Consider the following 13420-nt stretch of genomic DNA (forward strand, 5'->3'; position numbering starts at 1 on the left):
TGACCTCTGAAAATTAGGTACATCATAAATGTCGCCATTTTTTACACATTACTAAATCACCACTCACAGTGTTTTTTGCAGCATGTTTTGAAATCTAAATTTCGGATATTAAGTCGAAGAAACGAATTTCATAAATAGCATTTTAGTGATCACGGGTATCTCTTTTTTATGAAATCACCAATTATCATTCCTAAACGTCGCCGATAACCCTAGAAACATTTAGAATGTTTTGGAAAATACCAATGTCCACGACGGAATAGCCGTTTCATTTTATTTTATAACTGAAACTGAATATATTACTTTAACAAAATGGATAATTTTTTTCGTTAAAATATATGCACACATTTCTGAAAGAGTTGTCTTGATCTTGGAATTTTTATTTTTTTTGTGTTGTTTGATACACAGAACGATTCGCCAGGTGCCCGTTATCCACAGACAATTTACGAATTATTCCTCTCGTTTTGCATTATATAATCAATGGGTTCATTCTTTTTTCAATATTGTGATCACACGATATTAAACTGTTTACTTTATTTCTTCAGAAATTGTAAAAAGTTAAAAAATAAGACCTATGCCATCATGTACCCTGTTGGTTCAACCTTATAAGATTATCCTGAAAATTCTATACCAATAGAGCTTTCTTCTCATCTTTTATTTTGTAATTCTGAGACGAGATATATTGAATATAATTTTGGCAGTTTTGAAATATTCTTTTGGGTATTTCATTACGTAAATTGTTGCCAAACAGGTACGTGTGTTGTCCATTTAAGATACACGATAAACTATCTAATTGTGTACACATTCAATACATTATTTACTTGGTGAAAGCAGTCAATTAATGCTGTGTCGAAAAAGCGTTAAATTTAGTTTTACAAATCGAGATTTCTCATACCATGAACAAAAATTTGGGGAGATATATATCAATCAAAATACCAGTGTCGTCTTTCTCCGACGTAATCAAAGACATAAAACCAGCCATGACGTCAAATAGAATGGTGGTATTTTTTGGTATTTTTTAACATTTGATGATAAGGCTAGTGTTCCATTAATAAAGGTGCAACATTAGTCAAATTACACTTACACATTCAGGAGAGTGTTGGAATCTAAGGACTAAGTTAAAGGTTAGATAGGGCCATCCATTCCTCTATTACCTCATTTTGATGAAGTACAATTTCATCATTTCTTATGGTTTTTTTTATAACTAAACGTATACAGTTTCAATATCAATATTTGTGTTGGAATAGTTTGGTTCCTCGTGAACAAAACGCCACGAAAATATATCATCCTCACCCACAGCTAATTCTCACCAAGTGACATGAGTTACAATAAACAATTGCTAAGCATAGCAGAGTTCTGCCCCCATTTCTTTGTACGTGTGTAACCTCTCTGTCGCCTTTTGACGTCATAGAGAAAAATCAGTTTCGTCATTTACGGCATGCTATTTTTGGCATTGAATGTATGTTGTTATACATACGCATATAACTCCATTTGATATGTAGTTATGTCGTTCAGATATTAGGCTGTATTTTGTTCGCTCACAGTTTCCATAAAGCTTCTAAATAACAAAAATCGTCGCACAGTACTTTTGTCGGTGTACGATAAAAAGTGGAGAAATTTCCTGTTTTTCAACGCAGAATAAATTCTCGGAGAACACTTAGAAGTGTCTTTTTTTAACACCGGTTTAATATTTGCAGTTAAATTTACACCACGAGATAGGAAATTTAATATTCTCCATCTCTGCGTACTTTTATAGCCAGTGGTAGATCCAGTGCCGCGTGAGCGCAATTCTCGCACAACCTTCACTTTTCCTATCTTACGAAAATGTGTGTCAGATAAAAACTCGGCACCCAGAGGGTTAACCTCCCCATTAGAAATATGCCAGTGGCTAAAGTCGGCTAAAGTCCGAGACTTTGGCCAGGCTCCATGACTCTCAAGATGGTGTGTCATTATGCACAGATGGCATGGAGCATTGATTTGTTGTCAGTTTCTGGTTGCTTACTTTAGGTTTTATTATTACAGGCTGCCCTGATATGGCTTGTGTATTAAACAACATTCACTCTCTCACTCACTCACTGTCTGCTTGTTCAGGTCTGATCAAGGCAAAGAAGTATGACTGGAAGGACTCCAACTTGGCTCTGTTTGGATCCGACCTGGAGAAGAATGTCAAGAGTAAGTAGAGCTGCAGAGAAACAAGGTGCCCATGGTTCTTAGGAGAAACAGGAATTTACCTGGGTCAATTTATTTTCCCCCTGGTTTGAAAACCTGGAGTGATATAGCGATCAGCATGTCCGTCAGTCCATTTTCCATTTCTAGAGCAGAACTCAGTCTAGTGGTGACCTTGTGCCTTTTGATGATTTGCCATGTTTTATATATATCTATATATTCGTTGAATAGTTCTTGATGCAACTTGCTATACAGATCAGTCTATTGATGAACTGGTGCCTTTTGATGGTTTGGGATTTATTTTGTAATTTTGTTTATGGTTTCATGACGACAAGTTGACGGGTTGAAAAATACCATTGCCCAAACGCCCGTGCCAAGCAAGGTTTAGATGTCGGGCGAGTAATATACATTTTCTAGCATGCACATGGACAAGTAGAACATACAAAATGAACTGGGTCAAGTTTCATGAGAATGTTATCAACCTTTGTCTTGATATGGTTTATCTGCTTTCCAGAAGAATCTGCAGAGACTGAGAAAGCATGGCAAGGGTGTGGCAAGTCTGTAGGCCTCAAGATCTGGAGGATCGTGGTAGGTTGTGACAACACAGTTAATCTAGTGACATAAATAGACCAAGGTCCATGATTTTCCTTACTGTATAGAAATGATATGAAGGATGTATCAGGGAGAGAAATGTATTTTGTAAAAGTGTGTCACATCACACTCATGACAATGTTTAGATGTATCATTTGGAATTTAGCAGGAGACGTAGTAACAGGCAGTAAAAAGCTATTATTGTATTCGCCCAAACAGTCACTTGCCCATTTAAAATACGAAGAGATTCTAGTTTCCGCCTCCTTTTGATGGAAAACATTAGCTTCTTGGGTTGATAGTGATCCTCCTTTTATTTCTGTCTGGAGGATTGGTTGATGTAGATACTGTATGGACGTACAGCACTAGAACCCTTCAATGATGGGGCCGAATAGCCGGATTCACTCTGTGAAATATGAGACTCTGGTGTCTGGCTTGTGTGTGAGTGAAGTGCTGGCTGGCCGGCCAGAGCCATGTGACCTTGTGTTTATCTGGGCAGCCAACTCTCTACCATTTGGCCATGCTATCAGACATGTCGGAGATAGTGGCCTGGGTAGAAGTTATTGATCACATAAGCCTGCATGAATTGAGTTGATGGCATCTTGTCACAAATAGTCTTGATTGTGGTAAAATTTTCCAGGTTTTGAACTTCACTGAAGTTATTTGAGTATTTGTCACATTTTCAAATGGCAAACAATCCTGATTTTACATGTGTAGTGTACTCTTGCAGAAATTTCAAGTAAAGAGCTGGCCTGAGGCTGAATATGGCAAGTTCTATGATGGAGACTCTTACATTATCTTGAACGTGAGTTCTATACTGCATTACTTTGACCTTCAACATAGGTTTTATTACTTGTCATAGCAGAAGAAATAAACCCAGAATGTTCCTTTCTCTGTGGAAGCAACCTTTTCATCATGTTAGGTTATAGTTTTGATGAAACAGGTATTTTAAAAGTTGCAATTTGAATGTATTTTGCCCTTTTCTCAGAATATTAGACCTGTTTTGAAAACCAAAATATTCCACAAGGATAAGTGATAATTTAGACATTACTTTCATTTCTGAAACTGAATCACAGATTTTTGTGTTTTGATTATGTTAAACAGAGAAAACTGACCAGGCAATCTTAATAAATTAATTAAAACCCTGTTCTTTTCTTAACAGTTGACAAGAATGCTTGTTTGTAGGCTTGGGCCACAGTCAGTTATATCCCTGTTATGTACAGGCAGCCTGTAAATACCTGAGTCTAATAGAACAGTGATTGATGTTGTGAGCAACGTACCAAAGGGGGCTATTGTTTTGCCTTTTTGGATCATTGCTCATGCTATCAACCAGTGGTTTGTCTGACCCTGACCTTGTTCTTCACTAGTGGTCATGATATTTTTAACTGAAGTAATTAAAAAAAAATCGATCAAAGAGAACATTCTTTCTAAATTTTGTTTTTGATGTTTTCTAACTGTGTCGTATGTGTTTATAATGGTAAAATAAAGAATTACACAGTGACTATATTAAAAGGGTATAATTCAAATCCATAATATTTAAATCAGTAATTACAAAGCAGACAAGAAATATGTGTAGCACTAAGGGAGATAACTCTTTCCCCACAGACATACAAGGAGGATGACTCCGAGGAGCTGCAGTTTGATGTCCACTTCTGGATCGGCCGACACAGCTCTCAGGTACAGATGTCTCCAGCACTGGCTGCTGAAAGTGTATGATACACTTTACTGGTTCATCATATATGATGAAGGGGGTAGGGTGGCACGGGTGGCCCGGGTGGCCCAGTCGTCTAAGGTGCCGCGATTCGCTGTGCAGAGTTGCGTCCCTTGGGCTGTCGCCAGAAAGCTATAATTATGGGTTCCAATCCCGCTTCACCCTGATTATGTTTCTAGGTTTGTCAGCACCAAACCCCTGCTCGTGGGTTTCACCGAAGAGGTAAAGGTCTGAGACCTGCATCACTTCGGGGTTTCCTCCCACATTGATCTGAAGCGTCACGATATGACTGGAATAATGTTAAAAGCGTCACTCACTCACTCACTCATCATATGATGCATGAAAGTCAGTCATAAGGCTAAAAAAAATAATAGTCTTGGTTCTCAGGCACTGCCCACATCATCATAAAGTTCATTGCACGTTTCGTTTTTGTTTCCATTTTAAATTCTTTTTGTGCATTGTGTTTAAGTATTAGGATTTTTATTTTTATTTGAAAATGGAAATAAAAGCAAAACATGCGGCAGACTTCATGATGATGCAGGTGGTGCCTGAGAACCAAGACTATTATGTTTTGTAGCCTAAACCTTCAGTATGTACTGTTGCAATAGGTACACAAACATTCAGGTGAACAACAGATCTTTGTGACTCCACTTCTTCATTTTACGAGCTTATGTAAATACTGTGGGCACCAAATAAGAAACGTTTATGCTCAACAGGATGAGTACGGTACCGCCGCCTACAAGACGGTTGAGCTGGACACGTTCCTGGACGATGCCCCGATCCAGCACAGGGAGGTTCAGGGTCATGAGTCAAGTCTGTTCAAGAGCTACTTCAAGACCATCACGTGAGTATACCACTGCAATTTGCCAAATAAGATACTTTTATGTGTTGTTGTAATACGTTAATACTGCACTATCTACACTACCCCCTATTTTGCTTTAAAATGCTCACCTCTCTGTACCAGCCCCCAGTATTTAAGTGATGTCATGCATTAAGTGATGCCATGCACTGAGTGATGTTATGCACTGAGTGATGTCATGCATTAAGTGATGCATTAAGTGATGTCATGCATTGAGTGATGCATGAAGTGATGTCATGCACTGAGTGATGTCATGCACTGAGTGATGTCATGCATTGAGTGTTGTCATGCACTGAGTGATGTCATGCATTAAGTGATGCATTAAGTGATGTCATGCACTGAGTGATGCCATGCACTGAGTGATGTTATGCATTGAGTGATGTCGTGCATTGAGTGTTGTCATGCACTGAGTGATGTCGTGCACTGAGTGATGTCATGCACTGAGTGATGTCATGCACTGAGTGATGTCATGCACTGAGTGATGTCATGCACTGAGTGTTGTCATGCACTGAGTGATGTCATGCACTGAGTGATGTCATGCATTGAGTGATGTCATGCACTGAATGATGTCATGCACTGAGTGATGTCATGCACTGAGTGTTGTAATGCACTGAGTGATGTCATGCACTGAGTGTTGTCATGCATTGAGTGTTGTCATGCACTGAGTGTTGTCATGCACTGAGTGATGTCGTGCACTGAGTGTTGTCGTGCACTGAGTGATGTCGTGCACTGAGTGTTGTCGTGCATTGAGTGATGTCATGCACTGAGTGTTGTCATGCACTGAGTGATGTCATGCACTGAGTGTTGTCATGCACTGAGTGTTGTCATGCACTGAATGATGTCATGCACTGAGTGATGTCATGCACTGAGTGTTGTAATGCACTGAGTGATGTCATGCACTGAGTGTTGTCATGCATTGAGTGTTGTCATGCACTGAGTGTTGTCATGCACTGAGTGATGTCGTGCACTGAGTGTTGTCGTGCACTGAGTGATGTCGTGCACTGAGTGTTGTCGTGCATTGAGTGATGTCATGCACTGAGTGTTGTCATGCACTGAGTGATGTCATGCACTGAGTGATGTCATGCACTGAGTGTTGTCATGCACTGAGTGTTGTCATGCACTGAGTGATGTCATGCACTGAGTGATGTCGTGCACTGAGTGATGTCATGCATTGAGTGTTGTCATGCACTGAGTGATGTCATGCACTGAGTGATGTCATGCACTGAGTGATGTCGTGCACAGAGTGGTACAGGCATTGAGCGGTACAGGCATTGACCGGTACAGGCATTGAACGGTACAAGCCTTGTGTGGTACATGTGCTGAGTGATACAAGCTTTGAGTGATGCCACTTGTTAAGTGATGTCGTGCATTTAGTGATGTCATGCATCAATATGAACATGGTTTAATACCACACTGGATGGCAATGACATGGGTAGGAGCACATAGCACCCTATTGTAAATCTGGCATGAGGGAGGCTACTCTTTTAAGCAGAGGTTTAGAAGTCCTATCTGTCCAACTAATCGTGATTCTCCATCATTGTCAGTGTGATGCGAGGTGGTGCGGAGACAGGGTTCCGCCATGTCAAGCCGGAGGAATACACACCACGTCTCCTCCATTTCTCTGGCACCAGGCGCAATGTGGAGGTCAGGGAGGTAAGTGGGACAGTATTTACCAGACAAGGTTGTAACCTGGCAAATTTGGTAAGGGAGATAACTCTGTCCACTTTCCAGGATAGTAAACTTCTGGATGATAAATGTTCATTATATAGCTGACAGATTCCTTATCTCTGAGAACAATATATGCTGAAGTAGAAATAGTGTAATGGCTGGTGTTTATGATGTTATTGACAATCATTTTAAAAAAACAACCTTATCCTGCTCCATATTACTGAGTCGTACTTCTGTATGTGGCAACAGGTGATTTTTATTTTTTTTAACGTTTTGTTATGTCATCTCACGCAGGTTCCACTGTGCAAGTCAAAGGTGAATTCCGATGACGTGTTCATCCTTGACCTTGGTCTTAAGATCTTCCAATTCAATGGCAGCAAGAGCAGCAAGGATGAAAGATTTAAGGTAACACACAGTGTGTGACATCATTACAAGGACATCTCTTGGTATGACATTACAATTAATGTATTGTGTGATGTGGTTACAGGGATCACTTTTGGAGGTGGTATTACTGCATAGCATTCTGGCCGTTCTTTCATTGATAAAAATATAATGCGACAAAACTCATCACAATAGTGAACGACATCATACCGATAACATCACATAGTGCATATCATGCAGTAATAAACACAGGTAACCGCTGCAAGGAGTTTTCAATGCCTTGGGTCTGTTAGAAACACTGCATGAAAGACAGGTCATTTCATAAACCCACAGCACTTTAACTGACAGTGCTACACTACATAATGAATTTGAAGGTCAAGTTACTTAGTGACTGTCCTACTCCCACTCAACATGCAGGGCATGACTCCTCACTGTACATACGCTGTATGAGACCCATGTCTGTTGATGCTCACTGTACATACGCTGTTACAGACCCATGTCTGTTGATGCTCACTGACATACACTGTATGAGACCCATGTCTGTTGATGCTCACTGTACATACACTGTATGAGACCCATGTCTGTTGATGCTCACTGTACATTCACTGTACATACACTGTATGAGACCCATGTCTGTTGATGCTCACTGTACATACGCTGTATGAGACCCATGTCTGTTGATGTTCAATGTTCATACGCTGTTACAGACCCATGTCTGTTGATGCTCACTGTACATATACGCTGTATGAGACCCATGTCTGTTGATGCTCACTATACATACACTGTATGAGACCCATGTCTGTTGATGCTCACTGTACATACGCTGTATGAGACCCATGTCTGTTGATGCTCACTGTACATACACTGTTACAGACCCATGTCTGTTGATGCTCACTGTACATACACTGTATGAGACCCATGTCTGTTGATGCTCACTGTACATACACTGTATGAGACCCATGTCTGTTGATGCTCACTGTACATACACTGTATGAGACCCATGTCTGTTGATGCCCACCGTACATACACTGTATGAGACCCATGTCTGTTGATGCTCACTGTACATACACTGTATGAGACCCATGTCTGTTGATGCTCACTGTACATACGCTGTATGAGACCCATGTCTGTTGATGCTCACTGTACATACGCTGTATGAGACCCATGTCTGTTGATACTCACTGTACATACGCTGTATGAGACCCATGTCTGTTGATGCTCACTGTACATACGCTGTATGAGACCCATGTCTGTTGATGCTCACTGTACATACACTGTATGAGACCCATGTCTGTTGATGCTCACTGAACATACGCTGTATGAGACCCATGTCTGTTGATGCTCACTGTACATACGCTGTATGAGACCCATGTCTGTTGATGCTCACTATACATACACTGTATGAGACCCATGTCTGTTGATGCTCACTGTACATACGCTGTATGAGACCCATGTCTGTTGATGCTCACTGTACATACACTGTATGAGACCCATGTCTGTTGATGCTCACTGTACATACGCTGTATGAGACCCATGTCTGTTGATGCTCACTGTACATACGCTGTTACAGACCCATGTCTGTTGATGCTCACTGTACATACACTGTATGACACCCATGTCTGTTGATGCTCACTGTACATACGCTGTTACAGACCCATGTCTGTTGATGCTCACTGTACATACACTGTATGAGACCCATGTCTGTTGATGCTCACTGTACATACGCTGTATGAGACCCATGTCTGTTGATGCTCACTGTACATACACTGTATGAGACCCATGTCTGTTGATGCTCACTGTACATACACTGTATGAGACCCATGTCTGTTGATGCTCACTGTACATACACTGTATGAGACCCATGTCTGTTGATGCTCACTGTACATACACTGTATGAGACCCATGTCTGTTGATGCTCACTGTACATACGCTGTATGAGACCCATGTCTGTTGATGCTCACTGTACATACGCTGTATGAGACCCATGTCTGTTGATGCTCACTGTACATACACTGTATGAGACCCATGTCTGTTGATGCTCACTGTACATACACTGTATGAGACCCATGTCTGTTGATGCTCACTGTACATACGCTGTATGAGACCCATGTCTGTTGATGCTCACTGTACATACACTGTATGAGACCAATGTCTGTTGATGCTCACTGTACATACACTGTATGAGACCCATGTCTGTTGATGCTCACTGTACATACACTGTATGAGACCCATGTCTGTTGATGCTCACTGTACATACACTGTATGAGACCCATGTCTGTTGATGCTCACTGTACATACACTGTATGAGACCCATGTCTGTTGATGCTCACTGTACATACACTGTATGAGACCCATGTCTGTTGATGCCCACCGTACATACACTGTATGAGACCCATGTCTGTTGATGCTCACTGTACATACACTGTATGAGACCCATGTCTGTTGATACTCACTGTACATACGCTGTATGAGACCCATGTCTGTTGATGCTCACTGTACATACGCTGTATGAGACCCATGTCTGTTGATGCTCACTGTACATACACTGTATGAGACCCATGTCTGTTGATGCTCACTGAACATACGCTGTATGAGACCCATGTCTGTTGATGCTCACTGTACATACGCTGTATGAGACCCATGTCTGTTGATGCTCACTATACATACACTGTATGAGACCCATGTCTGTTGATGCTCACTGTACATACGCTGTATGAGACCCATGTCTGTTGATGCTCACTGTACATACACTGTATGAGACCCATGTCTGTTGATGCTCACTGTACATACGCTGTATGAGACCCATGTCTGTTGATGCTCACTGTACATACGCTGTTACAGACCCATGTCTGTTGATGCTCACTGTACATACACTGTATGACACCCATGTCTGTTGATGCTCACTGTACATACGCTGTTACAGACCCATGTCTGTTGATGCTCACTGTACATACACTGTATGAGACCCATGTCTGTTGATGCTCACTGTACATACGCTGTATGAGACCCATGTCTGTTGATGCTCACTGTACATACACTGTATGAGACCCATGTCTGTTGATGCTCACTGTACATACACTGTATGAGACCCATGTCTGTTGATGCTCACTGTACATACACTGTATGAGACCCATGTCTGTTGATGCTCACTGTACATACACTGTATGAGACCCATGTCTGTTGATGCTCACTGTACATACGCTGTATGAGACCCATGTCTGTTGATGCTCACTGTACATACGCTGTATGAGACCCATGTCTGTTGATGCTCACTGTACATACACTGTATGAGACCCATGTCTGTTGATGCTCACTGTACATACACTGTATGAGACCCATGTCTGTTGATGCTCACTGTACATACGCTGTATGAGACCCATGTCTGTTGATGCTCACTGTACATACACTGTATGAGACCAATGTCTGTTGATGCTCACTGTACATACACTGTATGAGACCCATGTCTGTTGATGCTCACTGTACATACACTGTTACAGACCCATGTCTGTTGATGCTCACTGTACATACACTGTATGAGACCCATGTCTGTTGATGCTCACTGTACATACACTGTATGAGACCCATGTCTGTTGATGCTCACTGTACATACACTGTATGAGACCCATGTCTGTTGATGCCCACCGTACATACACTGTATGAGACCCATGTCTGTTGATGCTCACTGTACATACACTGTATGAGACCCATGTCTGTTGTTGGTCACTGTATGAGACCCATGTCTGTTGTCGGTCACTGTATGAGACCCATGTCTGTTGTTGGTCACTGTATGAGACCCATGTCTGTTGTTGTTGGTCACTGTATGAGACCCATGTCTGTTGCTGGTCACTGTATGAGACCCATGTCTGTTGTTGGTCACTGTATGAGACCCATGTCTGTTGTTGGTCACTGTATGAGACCCATATGTCTGTTGTCGGTCACTGTATGAGACCCATGTCTGTTGTTGGTCACTGTATGAGACCCATGTCTGTTGTCGGTCACTGTGTGAGACCCATGTCTGTTGTCGGTCACAGTGTGAGACCCATGTCTGTTGTTGGTCACTGTATGAGACCCATGTCTGTTGTCGGTCACTGTATGAGACCCATGTCTGTTGTCGGTCACTGTATGAGACCCATGTCTGTTGTTGTTGGTCACTGTATGAGACCCATGTCTGAGACCCATATGTGTTCCTGGTCACTGTATGAGACCCATGTCTGTTGTTGGTCACTGTATGAGACCCATGTCTGTTGTCGGTCACTGTATGAGACCCATGTCTGTTGTCGGTCACTGTATGAGACCCATGTCTGTTGTTGTTGGTCACTGTATGAGACCCATGTCTGAGACCCATGTGTGTTCCTGGTCACTGTATGAGACCCATGTCTGTTGTTGGTCACTGTATGAGACCCATGTCTGTTGTCGGTCACTGTATGAGACCCATGACTGTTGTCGGTCACTGTATGAGACCCATGTCTGTTGATGATGACTCTATACACTACCTGAGACCCACCGCTACATGAGAACTGTGTTTTTTGCTGTAGGCTATGCAGTTCTGTCAGGAGCTGGAGTCTGAGAGGAATGGCCGTGCTAAGGCCGAGGTGATCGAGGATGAATCCACAGACAAGTCGGTGAGTCATTGTTTAGACACCATTTCCTAGGAAGTTATTTTAAGTGAACTAGTTTTAAATATAAACCAGTTTTTCAATGTAACCAGATTGATTGGCAAACACTGTTTTCCTGCACTGACTTCCCCTTGCTGAGACCACTTCGTGGTCTGGTGGTATAGCTTCAGCATGGAGAATGGAAAGACTGGTGTTTGATCCCCGGCCGCGCCATACCAAAAGACAGTAAAAATTGTTACCCTGCCTAGCGTTCGGCATTATGGGGTTAAAACAAAGACTAGTAGAGTCAGATAACTCTGTCTTAGTGGGGTATTCATGTTAAACTGCTGCATGGTATTTCAGTAGTCTATAGGGGTGACTATTGGTCTGGACATCACTATTGCGATAACTATTGATATTGAAAGAAACTATAGCGATAACTATTGATATTGCAAACAACTATTGCGATAAATATAAACAGTTTTCAGTGTATCAATTTAGATGGATTTTAGAGTTGAATTAAACCTTGAAACTGAAGTTTCCTGTGAATGTGATAACCATAACAACAAAAAAAGTAAAGTTTGAGATATGACTGATTTGTTTTTTCGTTACCCTAATAAGTGAAGAAAAAGGAACTTCCACATTACCTTGTGTAAATTACTACCACTCATGATCAAAAGAAAAAAAAAATTGAACAGCATTGCATGTATTTTATTGATATGGTAAATACAATAGAAACTATCCTGCACTGAAATCGATACTATTGATTGGAAACTGATTTAACAATCGATTTATTGATTTTTAAGTGCTTCCCAATAGCGATATATCGATATTTCGATTTATCGTGACGCCGCTAGTAGGCTAGTACTATAAAATCAGCATTAGTCCGGACTAGCACAAGCAGCCAAACACACTGAGAGCAGCGTTAAATAAACAAACACACACACTCGCACCTGTATGCACATCGCTATATAAGTGCAATAATCTTGGCTACAACGTTAAACCCCATTTCACCACAACCGTGCTGAGGTTTTTGTTTCTGCTGATAGATTCAAACTTTTTCAGGTTTGATTATCTCAACAATAAACAATGTCAACACCCTACTGAAAGAAACGTTTCATAGCCAGTGGTGGTGAGATGCAACCACATTAATTCCACCCAATATTATGTTTCATATGTGTAAATATTCATTTTCTGTACATACTATCTGTGATGTGAGATTCTCTAGTCCCATGTATATCATGCTTGTTGTACTTGAATGGGGATGACATGGTAAGACTGTATGTGTTTGTTGTTTAACACTGCAATATTCCAGCTATATCGTTGTGGTAAAGGTTATATAAAGGTTTTCCATGGTTTAAAGTGTTGGCTCATCGTGCCAGAGAACCAGGGTTTTTTTTACACATTGGAGTAATGGGTGACGTTCCTTCTATTTCCATTGCCGTGATAGCTGGA

General features: G+C 41.3%; 1 protein-coding gene across 2 annotated transcripts in view; it reads left to right on the forward strand.

Moving 5' to 3' along the window:
- The window catches only part of LOC139444793 (gelsolin-like protein 2), a 33432-nt gene that overhangs the window by 13515 nt on the left and 6497 nt on the right, over positions 1 to 13420 (forward strand). For both annotated transcript variants that reach the window (XM_071225752.1, XM_071225753.1), the window contains exons 3-10: positions 2089 to 2169; positions 2678 to 2751; positions 3482 to 3556; positions 4357 to 4428; positions 5179 to 5306; positions 6866 to 6974; positions 7284 to 7394; positions 11906 to 11992. In XM_071225752.1, the coding sequence (XP_071081853.1) occupies positions 2089 to 2169; positions 2678 to 2751; positions 3482 to 3556; positions 4357 to 4428; positions 5179 to 5306; positions 6866 to 6974; positions 7284 to 7394; positions 11906 to 11992 (737 nt within the window). The remainder of the gene's footprint in view (positions 1 to 2088; positions 2170 to 2677; positions 2752 to 3481; positions 3557 to 4356; positions 4429 to 5178; positions 5307 to 6865; positions 6975 to 7283; positions 7395 to 11905; positions 11993 to 13420) is intronic.

This window comes from Haliotis cracherodii, unplaced genomic scaffold (genome assembly GCF_022045235.1).
Source record: "Haliotis cracherodii isolate W230 unplaced genomic scaffold, xgHalCrac1.p SCAF_6, whole genome shotgun sequence".
Lineage (NCBI taxonomy): Eukaryota > Metazoa > Mollusca > Gastropoda > Lepetellida > Haliotidae > Haliotis > Haliotis cracherodii.